This window comes from Macrobrachium rosenbergii, chromosome 11 (assembly GCF_040412425.1).
Source record: "Macrobrachium rosenbergii isolate ZJJX-2024 chromosome 11, ASM4041242v1, whole genome shotgun sequence".
Taxonomy (NCBI): Eukaryota; Metazoa; Arthropoda; class Malacostraca; order Decapoda; family Palaemonidae; genus Macrobrachium; species Macrobrachium rosenbergii.
In genome coordinates, this window is record NC_089751.1 from 52,433,117 (window position 1) to 52,453,116 (window position 20,000).

Here is a 20,000-nt window from a genome sequence, read left to right on the forward strand (position 1 = left end):
TCTATTATTTATTTTTAACTGTCAGAGCAAGTGTCCACTCATAACATTTGTGCATCAAAGCGACAGGCATTTCATGTTTACACAAACAGAGTCAGACCAAAATCAAAATGCGTTTTTCATAATTAGGAGAAATGGCCTTGAAGAAATATACATATTATTTTCTGTTAAAATGGAATCTATTATAATTAGGATAATTGCAGTACGGTTTGTTTTTGTATAATATAAAATTCTATTCAACTTTGGTAATTACAGGCCAATTAGTAACTACAATTTATTTTATGATCCCAAACCTGGAATGTAATTTGTTTTTTAGCTTAGAAAAAAAAATTCGATAAGTGAAAAATGATCTGATGTTATTTTTTGTGATTCAAATGTATCATGAATAATATCTTTCAAACTAAATGTTGTTCTGAAAAAACTCATAAGTATTGTCACCCTCTTCCGCCTTGTGAATTCAGGTGGATCGATTTTATTCTTTTATTTTCTTATTCTTTTTTATTCACTCATATTACTTTATTGAATCGCCTTCTCCTATAACTTGTCTCCCTCGACAGGCTGATTTTCCTTTGGAGTCCTCTTTGGGTTTATAGCCTGTTGGGTGCCCATAAAAGTTTTCAGCTGAAGATTTAAAACAAGTAAAAATTGCGCCGAAGTTTCTTCTGCGCAATCGAGTTTTCTGTACAGCCGCTACAGCTTATAATCAAGGACACAGAAAATAGATCTATCGTTTGCTGGTCTGGGTATAATCTTGCATAAAACCGCGGCCCATGAAACTTTAACCACGGCCCGCGGTGGCCTATCGTATATCATTGCCAGAAGCACGATTATGGCTAGCTTTAACCTTAAATAAAATCAAAACTACTGAGGGTAGAGGGCTACAATTTGGTATGGTTGGAGGGTGGATGATTAACATGCCAATTTAGAACCCTCTTGTCTCAGTAGTTTTGAAGATCTGAGGGCGAGCAGAAAAGGTGCGGGCAGAAAAAGTGAGGACGGACAGACAATAGTTCTCTTTTAGAGATGACTAAAACACTAGAAAGACCAATACCAGCCTTCAAATGTATCATCAACCATCATACCACTCTAATTACAAGACTGCACTGGTGACAGCCTTTTTTTCCTTGCCTATTAGACTAGGTTCAGTGAGGTCTTGTAAATTCTGTGGTGTGGTAATTGATTCAACATTTGAAGGCTTTCCTTGTTCTTTCTTTCTTTCCTTCTTTCTTGAAGACTTCAGCTGAAAAGTCTTATGGACAGAGTCAATAGAGTATGAACCCAAGAGGCTCTAAAGGGAAATCAACCTGCAGAGAGAGAGAGAGAGAGAGAGAGAGAGAGAGAGAGAGAGAGAGAGAGAGAGAGAGAGAGAGAGAGAGAAGTTACAGGAGAAGATGATTAATAAATTAATATGAAGGAATAAAAAAATAAAGAATAACAATTAAAATCGATACACCTGAATTCAGTTGGTAAAAGATTCCCTTAGTAGGGGGGGGATAGTGCCGCCAGTGCACCTCACGCGATGCACTGTATGCATTAATTAACGATTTCTTCAGCGTCCCTTTGGCCCCTAGCTACAACCCCTTTCAATCCCTTTGCTGTACCTCCATTCATATCATCTTCCTTCCTGCTCACTTTCCACCCTCTCCTAACAATTGTTTCACAGTGCAGCTGCTTTGAGGTTTCCCTCCTTTTACACCTTTCAGACCTCTTTTACTCTTAGTTTCCCTTTCAGCGCTGAATGACCTCACTGGTCCCAGCGCCTGGCCTTTGGCCTAGGTTTTATGCTCCATTCCATCCCAGAAGGCGAAAGCGGGAAACAGAATCAGTTTTCAATCGTGATTAAAAACATTCTGTCAGATTGCACGGCTGTCTTGCTGTTGTGCTCGGCGGTCATAAAAAATGCAAATAATATAGACGTCTCCTCTCGCAAGTTTAAAGCTTGCAGTATTATTCCTGGCTGTTATTTGGCTCGTTCTCTTGATGGCTGAATTGCCCAGTTAACAAATCCGAAGGGCACAAGTTCGGATACATGACTGGGTATATGTACTTTCCCACAGTTTATTTCAGATGTAGGTTTTACCCAGGGTAAAGTGATTTTGTTACTGGAGGCTAATTGTTGCATAACATTTAAAAGTACACACACACACACACAGATATATATATGTGTGTGTATGTATGTGTGTATATGTATATATATATATATATATATATATATATATATATATATATATATATATATATATATATATTTATTTACACACACATACAGTATATATATATATATATATATATATATATATATATATATATATATATATATATATATATATATATATATATATATATAAATAATGAAAATAATGAACACATAATTACCGCACGTGTTTCACAGAAATAAGTTTCCGACTCACACCGTGAACGAACCTTGTCCTGTCACTCGGGGTGATCGAGGTTGGCTCCCAGCATGAGTCAGAAAAAATACAAATATCTTTATTTGTTTGTTAATGTAGCTTATTTTGACAGCACCCCTGCAATTAAAAAAACAGTTCTATTTGTTATGTAACGAGGTGAAATCCCCCATTCACGAATCTATCATATACACAATCCTTCCCTTAATAGATAATGATATAAAAAGTTCTTTATCATTGAATTTTCGTCTTTATTTATCAATGGTAATTCCCGTCTCCATTCTCTACAAAAAAAAAAGCAATATTGCAGATAAGACCCTTTTGCAATACAGTCCCGGTGCCGAAGGCTTGTTAATGGGCCGTCTGCAATAATAACAGTAAAATCCACATTTCCCTGCGGAGCTTTCTGTGGTTGCAGGAAAGTAGACATTTCAAGGAAGAAATGGAACCTTTGCCTTCTGATCGCCCAAATTAGCATGGCAAACAGTTAAGTACCCTTGATGTCGTTTTCATGCCTGCTATCTATATCCAGAACAGGCGCATTATGGGTGTATAAAATCAGACTTTTACGGAACTGAATTCAGTTCAGTTTTTTTTCAGAGAGAGAGAGAGAGAGAGAGAGAGAGAGAGAGAGAGAGAGAGAAAGCAACTGAGAGAGAGAGAGAGAGAGAGAGAGAGAGAGAGAGAGAGAGAGAGAGAGAGAGAGAAAATTAGAAAAAATAGAAAAATAGGGGAGAGAGAGAGAGAGGGAGAACGAAAGAAAAAGAGAGAGAGAGAGAGAGAGAGGATAGAAAGAAAGAGGGAGAGAGAGACACAGAGACAAAGACAGAGAGAGAGAGAGAGAGAGAGAGGAAGGGAGGGAGGGAGAAGACAGAAAGAAAGAAAGAGAGAGAGAGAGAGAGAGAGAACACGCCTCCTATAAAAAGACCGACTCGGCATACGAAGGAATCGGTCTGGAAACTGTCGATACGAAATCCTTGGCCAATGCGCATCTCACCTTGAGAATAAGCACGAAAAGGAGATAATAACGGCATTTGGCCGGAGTTCCCGTAACCCATAAGGACATACAACAGCCAGAAATACTATTAGCAGATGCAATCTCCCCCGTTGCATTTCCGATCGCAAGATTCCCTCCTCCTCCTCCTCCTCCTCCTCCTCCTCCTCCTCCTCCTCCTCCTCCTCCTCCTCCTCCTCCTCCTCCTCCTCCTCCTCCTCCTGCATATAGCCGTTTCCACTGCTGGGGAGCGATTCCTACCGATGTCGTAATATTAAAGAGAAAGATATGATTCTCGAGAAAGGAGTTGCGCGTCTCAGTATGATCATTAAGGATTTTTTTTTCAATACGTTAGTGTCCTGTTTCAATTTTTTTGTTGTTGCTTGAAAAAGAGAATATAAAAAAAAAAACTAGATACTTTTGGCACATAGTGAGACGATGTGAGACGTCTGTGCATGTGAAAGCAAGGCAGACTGGAGCATAGTTCACTTATTATATTTTCGATAATCGAATTGTATCATGGTGCTATGTGTTATGTTGCTCTGTGTTAGTTCGGCGTAAGTATAATCGTAGTCATAAGGAGATTGGGTACACATACACACACACACATATATATATATATATACTGAATATATATTCATATATATATATATATATATATATATATATATATATATATATATATATATACATATATATTTTCCACATTTCAATTATCTAATAAACACATAACTACAAAGTCATGAAAAAGAAAGCTTACAATCAGAAGAAGATTCCACGGACGATTTGGTCAAAATAAAAGCAAATAAAAAGGGATGTTTTTAGCTTACTAGTTTCGGGACGACCACAAACCCTCAATCACTGCACAGTCATAGAATTACGATTCTACGAAGCAAATGGACTTTTTGCAGCGGTGCTATGACTGGTACTTTATATATGGCCTTTTTTCATTACAGCTTCCATACTGTTGCCAAAATGCAGCTAGTTCTCTCACAGATCAGCTGCTAGACGTTGCAATATTTATTCATTTATTTGTTAATTCATATATGTATATATATTTTTTTTCAATAAGTGATCTCTTCTTTCAGTGTTTCATATTACCTTCCCTTACTTCTTTCAAATGAATACCGTGTTATTTGGAAGCTTGAGTTTCAGGTCAATGGCTCCCTTGGTGGGCTTGTTCCACGTGAATAGGGTCCATCTTCTGAATAATAATAATAATAATAATAATAATAATAATAATAATAATAATAATAATAATAATAATAATAATAAGTTCCACATGAATAGGGTTCATCTTCTGAATAATAATAATAATAATAATAATAATAATAATAATAATAATAATAATAATAATAATAATAATAATAATAATAATAATAATAATAATAAAATGGCTGCATTTTGCGAATTGATTTTATACCGAGTTCAACAAAATTTACCTCAAAGAGGGTCTTCTCCCTTCGTAATGTAATAATAATAATAATAATAATAATAATAATAATAATAATAATAATAATAATAATAATAATAATTACACCATTGTGGATTTCTTGACCATAAAACTTTGTATTATTATTTTCAGGGATACCATTCCGTTCAGTTAGAAACATTTAATGTGGAAATCTTTGCATTTAAAACGAGTGGCGTCCACATAAATCCCTTTTTCGCTCTCCCCGAGATCACACAGTTGTAATCTGTAGCTCAAATGGGGTTTTTGTGTTCGTACAAAAGAACGGGAACAACACAAACTTTTAATCTGTATATGGAACCCTTTTAATGAATAAAAAAAAATAATAATTCTGCGGTCGTTGAGAAAAAATCTCTGAAAACGAAGAATGCTCCCCCAAAAAAAAAAATATATATATACATAAACATTAGAGAGAAATGAAATATTTTTTATAATAATATTACCTTTTTATTCAGAAGGTATTAAGTTATTTTATTCAAAACGATCCTAACGCCGAAATCTACTTTGCCAGATGTTCGATAAGTGCAGGAAGAGGATCGACTGATGTTTATTGTGTCTTTGGCGTCTCAGTCACAAGGATTTTTATGTTTGAGGGTTTTAAAATTCAAAACGATCTGTAAAATACATTGTAAGTAGCTTACCTAGAATAAAAGGAGATATGTAATGTCGAAAGAAATATTGTTGTAATTTTTCAGTATTGCACAATTTATTTGTATTTATGAATTTTATTTATCTTCGTGTGTTTACACACACACACAATATATATATATATATATATATATATATATATATATATATATATATATATATATATATATATATATATAAATTATCTATATGTTCAGTACATATATATATGCCTTCTCATTGAAAAGATGTATATAAATTATCTATGCTGTTAGAAATTTATTTCTGCCTTCTCATTGAAAGACCTGGGTTCTCTCTCCTCTATATATATATATAGAAATTTATTTATGTTTCACACGTGGTTGTGTCGATTACTTCTCTCTCTCTCTATATATATATATATATATATATATATATATATATATATATATATATATATATATATATATATATATGTATATATATATATATATATATATATATATATATATATATATATATATACATATATATATATATAAAGTTGTTCACCACGAAATGATAAAAAAACTAAACCTAAACACCCATCCCACCAAACCTTCTTTGCAATAACTTTCTTAATTCGGTCAATATAAAATTTATTCTTACATATTTGGTGAAGTTCACAGAATATTGTTTTAGTAAAATAACCGTCGTAAACTTTTACCTGCAAACAACAACAGCTTCCTATTTCTGAGGCTTCGTTAGAGTTTGCAACCAAGTAAAAAATGCGCCGAAGTTTCTTCGGCGCAATCGAGTTTTCTGTACAGTCACTACAGCGTGTGATCAAGACCACTGAAAATAGATCTATCTTTCGGTGGTCTCGGTATAATGTTGTATGAACCGCGGCCCACGAAACTTTAACCCACGGCCCGGTATTAGCCTATCTTTTATCGTTGCCAGAAGCAGGATTATGGCTAACTTTAACCTTAAATAAAATTTTAAAAACCACTGAGGCTAGAGGGCTGCAATTTGGTATGTTTGGTGATTTGAGGGTGGATGATCAACATACCAATTTGCAGCCCTCAAGCCTCAGTAGTTTTTAAGATCTGAGGGCGGACAGAAAAAGTGCGGACAGAATAAAGTAAGGACGGACAGACAAAGTCGGCAAAATAGTTTTCTTTTACAGAAAACTAAAAACTGGATATCTTCACAAAGTGTCAAACAATTCTTGTTCAAAATTAACACGATTCACCGTGTTCCGGTTCCGGTAAAGTTCAAATTTGCAAAAATTTCTCCTTTCATAAAATAATCATTCATGAATGCAAATTAGGACTTTTTTTCCACTCTCTCACTCAACTCAGTAAGGTCTGTCAAAGGATAAATTCCTAGCTTGCTTTCCAACTTCCATTTTATATAATAAAATTAAAGCGCGTATGACAAGCATTTTTCATAATTGAGCTAATAATTTATCACTATATATAAAAAAAAATTGAGAGTAAACATCATCCCCCCAATTTTTTTAATTTAGTTATCTTTTAAAGAGTTGATAAAGAATGTCTTCATGTTTAGGACTCGATCAGAAGAGCCCAGCATGTTATCTAAGCAACATCTTACTGTAATTATGCTTGATTTATTAGTCTAATTCAGTGGTTCTTAACCTTTTTATTACCACGTCGCCCTCTAAGAGTTGGTCCTTCCCTCCACACACACCCCCTCCCCTTGCATCTATAAGTAAAATTCCCTCCTAGATTTAAAGGAAAATTAAAAAAAAAAAAAAAAAAAAGGGAAAGAGAAGAGATGTTTTTATTCTTTTGGGAATGAATTTGTGAGGTACTTGACTCTACTTCTTAGCGACCCTTGTTAAGAGAATAACGAATATAATTAGAGGATTTTTAATTTTTCCATAGGGCTCGCGCCCCCCTTGGAAATTGCTGACGCCCCCCAAGGTCAAGGACCGTTGGTCTAATTGATCCGAATTAATCTGAGGTATATATCCTAAACTGCATAAATGGATATTTATTCTCTGTTAAAAACCGAATATTCTGAACATCCAGAATCATAAGCTGTTAAAAGTTTCAATAACTTCTCTTCGTTTTCACCTTCTTGACTTTTCTACTTATATACTAGCCGCGCGTTGGTTGGAGCTGGGGGTGGGGGCGGTTCCTGGGAGGATAAGAAGGGGAGAGGGATTAGAGGTTGAGACAGGGCAGGCTAAATATTATTGGTTCCGGGAGGGACAATTAGAATTTGGCATTCGCTTCCATGGGTGGTGTTCTGTGTTCTCAGTTTAGACAAAGTCACGAGAATTTTCGCCAATTAAAATTCATCTGTTAAATGAATCACGAAGGTTATGGCTAAATTTGCACCTATGATTTATACAGGTTCTCGTTATCTTGTTGCAATTAGTGATGCTTGGCTGTCTTTAGGGATTCCTTCAGATTGGTTTTCTCGACTAGATATAAAAACTAATATTCTTGGCGTGCGTTGGAATAATAGCCCTCATTTTGCAATAATTCTCATAAATCAGTGGGAAATTCTCAGTCCATAGTTATTCCTCTAAAATGTTATTATAACGATACGAATATCTTTTGATCACCGCACCCTCTGAGATTCGTACCCTAAAATTATACCCCAAATTGCCAAGACCCCGTAGTGGGTTAGTTAGTGCCGTCAGTGCACTTCACAGGGTGCACTGTGGGCATTACTAAAGGTTCTTTGCAGCGTTCCCTTCGGCCCCTAGTTGCAATCCCTTCCGTTCCTTTTACTGTGGTCCATTCATACCTTTCTTCCATCTTGCTATCCACCCTCTCCTAACAATTATTTCATAGTGTAACTGCAAGGTTTTCCCCCAGTTACACCTTTCAAACCTACCTACTCTCAATTTCCTTTCCAGCGCTGGATGACCTCACAGGTCCCAGCGCTTGGCCTTTGGCCCAAACTCGATATCCCATTCCATTCCAAATTGCCAAGAATCCCTAATGACTCCTTAAGTGCTGGCTCGGGTCTAAACCAGGCGTGATTTTAAAACCCAGATTGCCCGAACTTACGGATCCATCGCATTCTTAAAGGGTGGTGGAAAAGTCAAGAAAATCAACCTTTGGCTCCTCCCTAATTCCCGAGGGAGTCCATCGGTTATATATTCCCACTAAATGCCATCAAACTCTGACTTATTCTGAAGCGCTTTCGGTATTACCCAGCGGTTGTGTTTTATTAAAGCAAAAATAATCTCCTCGCGCTTTCATGAGTAATATATATGCAAATACACCCAAAGCCGTTTGGTCTCCCGAATCTGTTCATCTCGGAACGAAATAAAAACAAAAAAGAAAATGGTTAAAGCGAACTACTCACTCCTGGTTAAATGCTTTCAGGTAATGTTGTTCTGTTTACTGACTAAATAGTTACTTACTATTCGCTTGTTATTATTGCATAATTTCCGTACACACGGTTCCATGCTGTATATTTATGTGAAATAAACAGCCCCTCGATTATACCTATTTACTGGGACCCTTAGTTCCCTTGATATGTAGCTATATATATGATATTCAACAAACAATTCTGAATGGACACCATAATATTCTTTGGAAGCTTGAATTTCAACTCAGTGGCCCCCTTAGCGCTAGTACCATATGAATAGGGCTCATCTCCTGAATAATAATAATAATAATAATAATAATAATAATAATAATAATAATAATAATAATAATAATAATAATAATAATAAAACACAAACTTTTAAATATCATTTTAGCCTAATTTAGTCTAAAAAATAACTATCTAAAAGATCAACTTAACTTCAAATGTTACACATCAAATCAAGCTATAAATCTGTAAGAAAATGACAGCAAATCTAATGCATAAAATGCGTAATTATTAATGAATTCATACTTCAACAAAGAGCTAACTAATATTGAGCCCTGGAGCTCAAAGCTGCCGATATAATCAAAAGACCATTACCAATGCCAAACATTCAAAATGAACTTGGCAACTTGCCGGGCTGGTCGCTAGTTGGCAGCACCTTCTAGTGAACTCTGTTTCTCACGATATTATCGTCATCCGGGATTTTCTTCGAGTCCGCAACTTTTGTTACTGAACAGATACCCACCACCTCTCCGTAACTGCATTTTTGAGAAAAGCGAAGTATCTTTAGCATGATTTACGCAATTCTGTGTCTGAGAAGCTTGTGCCCATAAATTTGAAGGAGTAATGTAAATGAGAAAAGATACTGAGAGAAGCCGTAGGAGGTGCTGCCATCTGGCCACAAGATTGTCAAGCACCAAGTCTCTTTAGAGCTAGCTACTGTTGGTGTATAGTTGTATACACAATATTTATAATATATATATATATATATATATATATATATATATATATATATATATATATGAGAAGCATTTAACAATTTGATAGCATGATTATTGCATTCATGAAACGTCCCAAATAGATGGACTTAATGAAAATTTAAGCTCCAAAAGTCAAACCACTCTTCATTCTGTTATTGATTACTGGTCATTCATGAGGAGTCACTATACATACACCACTTAAATTCATGTCATCTATTTGTCTGTTTGTCAAATTGAACCGCCAATAACTGCTCACCTCCTCTCCCTGACTTGAGACATCGTTAAAGTCGAAAACTATACATATATATATATATATATATATATATATATATATATATATATATATATATATATATATATATATATATATATATATATATTTTTTTTTTTTTTTTTTTTTTTTTTTTTTTTTTTTAGAGAAAACTAGGTTTAACAAGCAGTGTTGTCATGTTGTCCTTCTATAGATATAAGTGTCAGTCCATTCACACAAAGATAATACTGTCATGGAAAATCAGGATGTTACCTGATGCCAATTTAACACCTAACTTTGACTCTGCTGTCTACAAATTGCACCGCATCCATTGATTCCTCAGTGGAAACTGCTATATAGTCTCACCAAATCACAGTCAACACTATTACTACTCAAATCTTCAGATATTTCATTGCAATTAACTGCTTGTCCTAAGTTTCTTTGACATAAGCCACACACAGTGGTTTCTGTTGCTCAGAAACTTGTCATTCAATTGTATTTATCATGTACACAATCTGCAACCTATTTATTGTCTCAATCCTGACAGTCATCCTTGGTTACTCTACGATTAGAACAATGGTTCTCAAGTCGTTTTAGGTCACCAGCCCAATAATAAATAATTGTGGGCAATTTCAGTTTTGAGTAATGATTGAATAAAGCATAGACAACAAACATTTAGGTTTGATATACACTTTTTGCACAAGAATTACAAACTGAATTTTGAGTTAAGCAGACAGCTTCCGTTTTAGTCTCATTTTTTAAATGCAACCAGACTTTTGGACTCTCTTTTCGCTGACAAACTTTTCTATGGCGAAACAAATCCACACTTGTGTATGGATACAGATATTTAAAAAATAAATCCCTATATATAGCTTTCGGGAATCCGTTCGATTCCCCTTAGCTTTCTGTAGAGATTTATTTTTAAATATATGCACCCATACACAACTGTGGATTTGTTTCTCCAGTTCAAGACTCATGCTACTGTGAGTATTTTTTAAACTTTCCAATGTTAGTTGTGTTACTTGATATTCATAACAATTAACACTATCCACGTTTGTCCACGCGACAGTGAACAGGAATTGAACACGATGGCCTGTCATCTCGATTTATAAAATATGTATACTCGAAATCCATCATGCATATCCAGGCTTGCTCCAAATCGCTTCAAACACAGTAGCAATGTATTTCTGCATGAGGGAAGACTAATAATTAAAGGAGTGTTTCAGTGAGATGTCAAGCGTTTAAAACATTTATCAAGGTCTGGATATAAGTTTTGGATCACGAGTGTACAACCTGGTTTTACAAGCTGATGATCGTCATAACATTTATTAAAAAAGGAAAAATACAATACAATGTATGATCAGTTATCTCTGCGGATAAGATTTTCGTTCTGCAATTGCAGTAAATTTAAAAACACATGTATCAATCTCCAGCTTATTATTAAAAAGTCACCAAGAACCACTAACGGTCCATGGACAACCAGTTGAGAACCACGGGATTAAAACCATTCTACACTTCTCATGTATAATTTAGAAAAGATTTGCCTATATAACTATTGTCCTCAATGCTATCATCACTCATATATAGAGGTACAATTATTCATTCCATTTATCCTTCAGGTCTATTTCAGCTACTTCATCACACTTTGTCATGAATCAGATGTTGCCTTCAACTGACCCAATAACATTCATTGGATTCGTAAAATCTCACTTCCTGTTCGGAAGCCATCTCTTCTTTTCATTATTAACTCTACACTCTAGATTATTTATTGTCTTTTCATTAACAGTCAATTCCAAAAGCAATGAATCAGGCCCTTCTAATTTGGCATGAATCAGACGTCGCCTTCAACTGGCCCAAAAATGTTCATTACGTTCGGTAAATTTTGCTTCCTTTTACAAAATCATTTCTCGTTTTCACCATTTACTCTGAGTTCATTTAACCATTAACCTTTTACCCTGATTTTTTTTTTTTAGTACGTTTTGTCAGATCTCATTTCTATCTCTCTCGATTTCTCTCCAGTGTTATTGTTCTACTTGAATGGTATTACAGTATTTTCTATTCTCCTGGAAGTGGGCTCATAGAATTCAGTATCTTTTCTTCTACTAAATTTTATTTTATTATCCAAACATTCATTCAATTCATCCCGCACTTCAATGAAACCATCTCAGTGAACACTTTTGGTACACATTTAACTGTATCTCAATTTTTATTCAGTTTTCGTTATTGTTTCTGTATTTATATACACATACATGCATACATGGTTTCTGTATTATATACATGCATACATGGTTTCTGTATTATATACACATACGTATTATATACACATACATACATACATACATACATACATACATACATACATACATACATACATACATACATACATACATACATTATATATTAAATGCTGATGCACATACATGATTCTGTTATTTTTAAAAAATCAGTTGTTTCTGGCACCTAAACCATTGACATTTATAGTAACATTATGAACACTTCCTGATAAATATAACTTTTTTCATGAATTTTCATCCAGCCTAACGTATCCACCAACTTATTTCTAATTCTACTGGAAATTTGTTTACAACCTTTTTATTCTTTTTCCAGGGGAGATTTAAATTGATTTTGACCTTTATGTAAATATTCCTGTCGAGATTTTGACCTTTGTGTAAATATTCCTGTCGAGATTTTGACCTTTATGTAAATATTCCTGTCGAGATTTTGACCTTTGTGTAAATACTCCTGTCGAGATTTTGACCTTTGTGTAAATACTCCTGTCGAGATTTTGACCTTTGTGTAAATATTCCTGTCGAGACTTTGACCTTTATGTAAATATTCCTGTCGAGATTTTGACCTTTATGTAAATATTCCTGTCGAGATTTTGACCTTTGTGTAAATACTCCTATCGAGATTTTGACCTTTATGTAAATATTCCCGTCGAATCTAGGTTCAGTACTCTGAATCCAAATTAACCACCTCCACGATGACAGCTATAATAGTTCAAACCAAAATGACTATGAACAAGGCTGCCATTAGCTACGTTGCCAAACTTCTTCCTGAATAAGAATCCGACCACAGTTAATCTGCATCCCTGAATTCGGGGCATTTTAATCCTGTCTAAAATCCAACTTATCTCTCCAACGGGCTGCCCAAAAGAAAGAGGCATTGAAAGAGATAATTCCGGGGCGCATTTTCCCGAGATGTAACCGAGTACCGAGACCTTTCCCTGAAAAAAAAAAAAAAATCGGGACGCCATATCTTAAAAGCTAACCATAGAATTTTCTTGAAAGTTTCCCACACCCAAATTGCTACATTTTATTAATCTTCTAACCGTTAACCCAACCTAACCTTACCTTAGGGGCATGGCTAAAAAGCCAGGACTGGTGCAATACTAGCATACATCTCAGGAATTTGCATCCGGGACAAGGCCGACTTACTTTACAACTTGCCAAAACTTTATGGACTAATAGCAGTATTTTTTTTTATCGCATTGTATCATTTACTGTCATCAGTGAGCCTGGGTTAGATATTAGGCATTTGTATAATTTATTCAAATGATTAGAAACTGAGTCATCCTTAGCCTAACTGTTGCTGACCTGTTAAAGTGTTCTACAAATCCAGAAAATCAGGGAAAATCATAATATATATATATATATATATATATATATATATATATATATATATATATATATATATATATATATATATATATATATATATATATATATATATATATATGTATATGTATATATATATATATATAGAAATTATCAACACACAATCACGTGTGGAGCAGAAATAAATTTCTGACTCATATCAGGATCGAACCCAGATATTTCAATTGAAAGGCAAGGGCGCCTTATATGCGCCCTTGCCTTTCAGTTGAAACACCTGGGTTCAATCCTGATGTGAGTCAGAAATTTATATATATATATATATATATATATATATATATATATATATATATATATATATATATATATATATATATATATGAGATAACACAAAACAGACGCCAATGAAACCTTCCTTTGCAGTTACTAATTTTTCAAGGAATATTCCTTTTATTCAGGATAAGCGGTAAGTCTAATTTTTATGATATAAAAGAGATAAATATACTTTTACGTATTTTTCTCTAGCGGGCCACTTTTGGCCCACGGGCATGGGGTAGGACGGTCCTGTCCTAAAGCTAAGCTTCAAGTCCTAGTAAAGGCAAATGAAATTATATATATATATATATATATATATATATATATATATATATATATATATATATATATATATATATATATAAAACATACCTATAGATTCATATGTGTGTGTGAAGGAGTCTCGTACATAATTGTACCACTATGTATAGTAATAAAATATATTAGAATTAACTGTGACATGTTCATCTAATAAGCAATCAAAATAAAATGTTTTGGGGGGAATTGGATGAAGGAAGTTAATCAAACTAATGGAGTTAGTGTTGTGTCTTCCTCTCTCGCGACCGACACAAGTACGTCATATACCAGGTATTTGATGTATCCGGCAGAAAATGTTGCAATTAACGAACACCGGTAAAATGAATAGAGAGAGAGAGAGAGAGGCAATAAGTACAAGAGGGAAATATCTTGTATTAGTGCAAATGGAAAATAATTGTTAGAGAGAAAGAGAGAGAGAGAGAGAGAGAGAGAGAGAGAGAGAGAGAGAGAGAGAGAGAGAGAGTACGTAGAAGAGGGAAATAATCTGTATTAGTGGAAGTAGAAAATGGTTGCTAGGGAGAGAGAGAGAGAGAGAGAGAGAGAGAGAGAGAGAGAGAGAGAGAGAGAGAGAGAGAGAGAGTACATAGAAGAGGGAAATAATCTGTACTAGTGGAAGTGGAAAATGATTGCTAGGGAGAGAGAGAGAGAGAGAGAGAGAGAGAGAGAGAGAGAGAGAGAGAGAGAGAGAGAGAGAGAGAATTTCTCTGTAGCTTCGTTCAGGAATATTGACGAGTTTGGCGATATTAATTTTTTTTTAATACCAAACAAATACCGATATTTCAGAGGATTCATTACTGTGAGCGCGAAACTTAATGACCAAAATAAAAGAGTAATGGTTTTTTTTTTTTTATTCTGGAAATATATATAAAAAAGTTGAAAACCATTCTGAAAATTGAAATCACGCATGCATTAGGGTAGTTTTTATTTTGATGACACGAATCACTTTTTTGTGGTACGGTTTTCCTTTAAAAAATGAATAATAATAATAATAATAATAATAATAATAATAATAATAATAATAATAATAATAATAATAATAATAAAGCTGTGACGTAACCTGCTTCGTAACGATGTAAGAATGCCTCAGCCACCTGGGGCGTCCTCATGGAAAGACATTGATCATTTTCATGTTTAATACTTCATCATCTTTAGATTCAAATTACCCTTTGTATTGCAGAGATCCTACTGGCAATTATGCACTGATCATTTTAATACACGGTATTTCATCATCTTTAGATTAAAATTACCACTTGGCAATTCTTCTGGCAAAAATACAGCTTTATAAACAGTTCTCAGCCTGATTTATTCTTGTTTAAAGTTTATTACTTACTTTGTCTGCACAGGTGTTCTTGCAGAGCAATTAGTTCATTTGCAAAGCAGCCAGAACCCAGGTTCCAAAAGGACGTATGCCATATTTATTGATTCAAAATGATTTGACGTGTGCAATTACGTAGCAAAAGTCCAGAATTTTAGGTACAGTTACCCCTTAGTTGCCCTTGGAGCAATCAATTAGGTAGTAACATGGTTACCTTGGCAAACAAAGGAGCAAAGAAAACCACATATCAAGTAGCAGTAATGAACAAAACCCTGAATTAAAAATGATTGAATATTGACTATCTTTTTTTTTTTATCAGGCCTCTGAGTTGAAAGAATTCTTTGGCTGGCAAAAAGGATTAGTTAGTAATCTTTGAGTGCGATTTATTTTGAGTGAATCAGGATTTTATTTAAGAGGCCGCGGCGTTATAAAAAAAAGTTTAGAATTGTCTCTGAAGGAAATTGTTCATTCTCCTCTAAAATTTCGTTCATTGTATGGAAAATTATACGAATGCTACATACCAAACGAAGAGGAAAAATTTCATCACAAACTCAAGCGACATATATTCACAGAGCTGAATGACCTCATGTGTCCCAGTTCTTGGCCTTAGCCCTAAACTTTATTTACCATCATCCATTCCATATATTCAGTAATCATCTGTCTCTTTTTATTATTTACAGCTACTCGCCTACTCTCCGGTTCAGGGTCTGTTCCATTGGAGTTCACTCAGCCTCACTACTGCGCCGTCCTGAGAGAAGATGCCCAGTTGGCTGCTGCTGTGCTCAATGTCACGGCCATTCATAAAGAAGGTTAGACGTAGAATATATATATATATATATATATATATATATATATATATATATATATATATATATATATATATATATATATATATATATATATATATATATATATATATATATATATATATATATATATATATAATATATATATATATATTCATATGTATACATTGCGTATATATATATATATGTGTGTGTGTGTGTATATAAACAAGAATATTATACCACTTCTCCATATAGACAAAATCATAATTTTCGTACTCCAGGAGCCAAAATGATTTTTATCCTTTCAGGACAAGTTGTTCTCGACAGTCATTTGATATTTTCTTTATTGAACGAAATTTTTATCATTATAGATTATTCAGATATTTCAATATACTCCGTTCTTACCACGACAGTACAAAAACTAAAGCAATTTCCACATAATGCAAATGCATAACGCAAATGCAGTTGAAATTATGGCTGCCCATTACCATTTTATGCAGACTTCATTAGATATTGTGCATTAACTAGGTATTGTTTTACAAGAATAATTTTGTTTTATTTTGCCCCTCACCACAGAGTTATACCCGCAAGCAAACGCGCGTGCGCGCACACACACACACACACACACACACACACACACATATATATATATATATATATATATATATATATATATATATATATATATATATATATATATATATATATATATATACATACATAGATACATACATACATATATACATATATATATATATATATACATATATACTGTATATATATATATGTGTGCGTCTGTGTGTGTGTGTGGGCGTGTGCCTGTTTGTTCACCTTATCAGTCACAACTTCATTTACATACGAATATGCATTCCTGCATTTTGCAAACACTGCCGAAGATACCTACTCCCAGCTTACAACCCAAAAGTTCCCTCAGCATCGAGGCACGCCATTGCGTGTATAGATTTCCAATAAAATGACTCACCCGGCGATATTTGCCTGTTCTGAACCTATTTATCGTAAATTTGCATCCAAATTTGCATCGTAATTTTTCTTTCCCAGGAGCGGCCGTTCGATACAGCATCACGGGAGGGAACAGGGACGGTTTGTTTACCATTGACCAAAGCACAGGACTCATCACGCTGGCTGCCACTCTGGACTACGAAGTCTATGACAAGGTAATAATTCAGCGAACCTGAAAGGGAATGTTTTCGAAAATTCCGCTTTCAATGCCACGATGCGTTCTTTTCGATAAGTTAATTACGTACTGCAATTTCGCTTCTCTTTTCTTTTAGTGAATCTCAAAGAGAATGCTTTGGAAAATTCAGTGTTTAATATGGTAATTCGCTCCTTTGTATAAGATAATTGCTCACTGTATCTTTCATTTTAATTTTCGTTCAAGGTAATGCATCGGAGAATCTCAAAGGAAATGGTTTCAAAAATTCTGTTTTCATATCAAAATTAGTTCCTGTCGATAAGTTAATTTCGCACTGTATCTCTCATTAGTTTTTTGAGGTTCAATTTTTTTTTCTCATCCTTCAAAAACCATGGTTGATGTTCTAACTCTATTTTACGTTTCCTAACTCGTCTTCCCCATTTCTGAAATGTCTCGGTAGATCATTCAAGCATTTCGATAGCTATATCCTGAAAGGAATAACAATATTGTGTTGTGCATTTTCAATACGAAACAAGTGAATTGTAATTTTATGCCTCAGTTGATAATTTCATCAAAAAGAAAGCTATATTCTGAGATGTAATAGCAATATTATGTAATGTATTTTAAATATGAAATAGGTGAATTATAATTTTATGTCCCAATTGATAGTCGGAGTATTTAGATAGTTACATCCTGAGAAGAAATAACAACTATTATTTAGTATATTTTTAATATGCATTAAGTGAATTACAGTTTCGTCATTTTGAAACAACTCTTTGTAGCGAAAATAATATTATATCATTTCCCGACACTGAAAAAAAACGAAAGTGTGGTTCTGTTTGACATCAGGAGTAGAGGTATATACTGCACTAAAATGCATGATTAATGCAGAAAAAACAAATGTTTCCTGACCTCAAAACATCATTTCTTATCTTTTTTTTTTTTTTTTGTTTACCTTTCATCCTGGGAAATGATTAAGCTAAGGGGGTTGGTTGCCTTGATGTGTCTTCAACTAATCAGTCAACAGCATCTTCATCAGCTAAACCCTTCTTCTCCAGATCCTCCCTTACTTTAATACTCCCTCTAATCCAGTGGTTCCCATGGGGTGCACGCCCCACAGGGGGCAATTTGATTTTTAAGGGTGGGAGCAATTCGAGAATGTTTAAAACAAGTTAATGGCCACAGGGGACATCAGAATTTTAGAGGTGATTAGGTGGGCATGGCCAAATAAAAGGTTGGGAACCATTGCTCTAATCCTTTTCCCTCCCTCTCGACCCTGTACCCCCAACCGGTTCTCCCTAAGCCTTATTCACCCCTTCCTCCTCACCAGTTCTGCCCACATGTCCAAACCATCTCAATTTTTAATATTCTTACTTATTTCGTCCACTACATCTTGCATATTATAAGCAACAGGAGAACATTACATGGCGATGCAGGCGAACAGGAAAGTCATGCGAAATAGATACACAATTGTATTTCAAATGAAAGAAAGTATTTTGTAACTTTTGGAATACATACTATTTCTTCAATGGCTGCTCGGTAATGATTTCCACGGCTTTTCCATTCCATTGGTAATGGGTAGCTCGTACGAGAAGGCAAAGGGAAAAATCCCCTATTTATTTCTTTTACTCATTAGCGTAAAAGCTCGTTTATGAGCCCACGTGCCTTCCCATTAAACCCATCCGGTAAAAGTGTGGGTGAGGGAAAGAGAAGTGGAGAAAATCCGCCTGCAAATGACTTCTTCGGCGCTTGGTGCGTTTCAATAGACGCGCCTTCAATACTCGCTTGACTTTGCTTTGATTCGTTGCTTTTTCGAGGCATTATTATTATTATTATTATTATTATTATTATTATTATTATTATTATTATTATTATTATTAGAAAATATTCACAGTAGTATGAGCCTTGAACTGGAGTAACAAAGCCACAGCTATGTATGGGTAGGTACATAACTGAAAATATTGAGATTCCCGAAAGCTCTCTGCATAGATTTATTTTTAAATAAATTTGCACCCATACATAGTTGTGAACTTGTTTATTATTATTATTATTATTATTATTATTATTATTATTATTATTATTATTATTATTATTATTATTCAAAAGATGAACCCTATTCATATGGAACAAGCCAACAGGGGCCATTGACTAGAAATTCAAGCTTCCAAAAGAATATGGTGTTCATTAGAATGACGGAAGTAACAGACGGTGAAGGGGAGTACAGTATAAAGAACAGTATAAAGAGTACTGTTTTCTTAGTGCATTGAGTTTTAATATATCCGGTGTGTACGCAAGAATACATGTTTGATTTTGCTCTAATTATTTATGTTTTATCTTCTATATATCTTTTATATTGACTATACATCTACATTTTATTCAACGTGTACCGTAGAATGTTTCATCTTTTATATACTTTCCCCATTTTCCTTATTCCGTATTTACCAAAAAAATG

The 20,000-nt window shown here is 34.3% G+C and overlaps 1 protein-coding gene across 1 annotated transcript in view; it reads left to right on the forward strand.

Annotated features, from left to right (window-relative positions):
* Positions 1 to 20,000, forward strand: part of LOC136843456 (putative neural-cadherin 2) — an 84,876-nt gene that overhangs the window by 9,003 nt on the left and 55,873 nt on the right. Inside the window, exons 3-4 of the mRNA XM_067111993.1 lie at positions 16,288 to 16,416; positions 17,455 to 17,570. Of these exons, the coding sequence (XP_066968094.1) occupies positions 16,288 to 16,416; positions 17,455 to 17,570 (245 nt within the window). The remainder of the gene's footprint in view (positions 1 to 16,287; positions 16,417 to 17,454; positions 17,571 to 20,000) is intronic.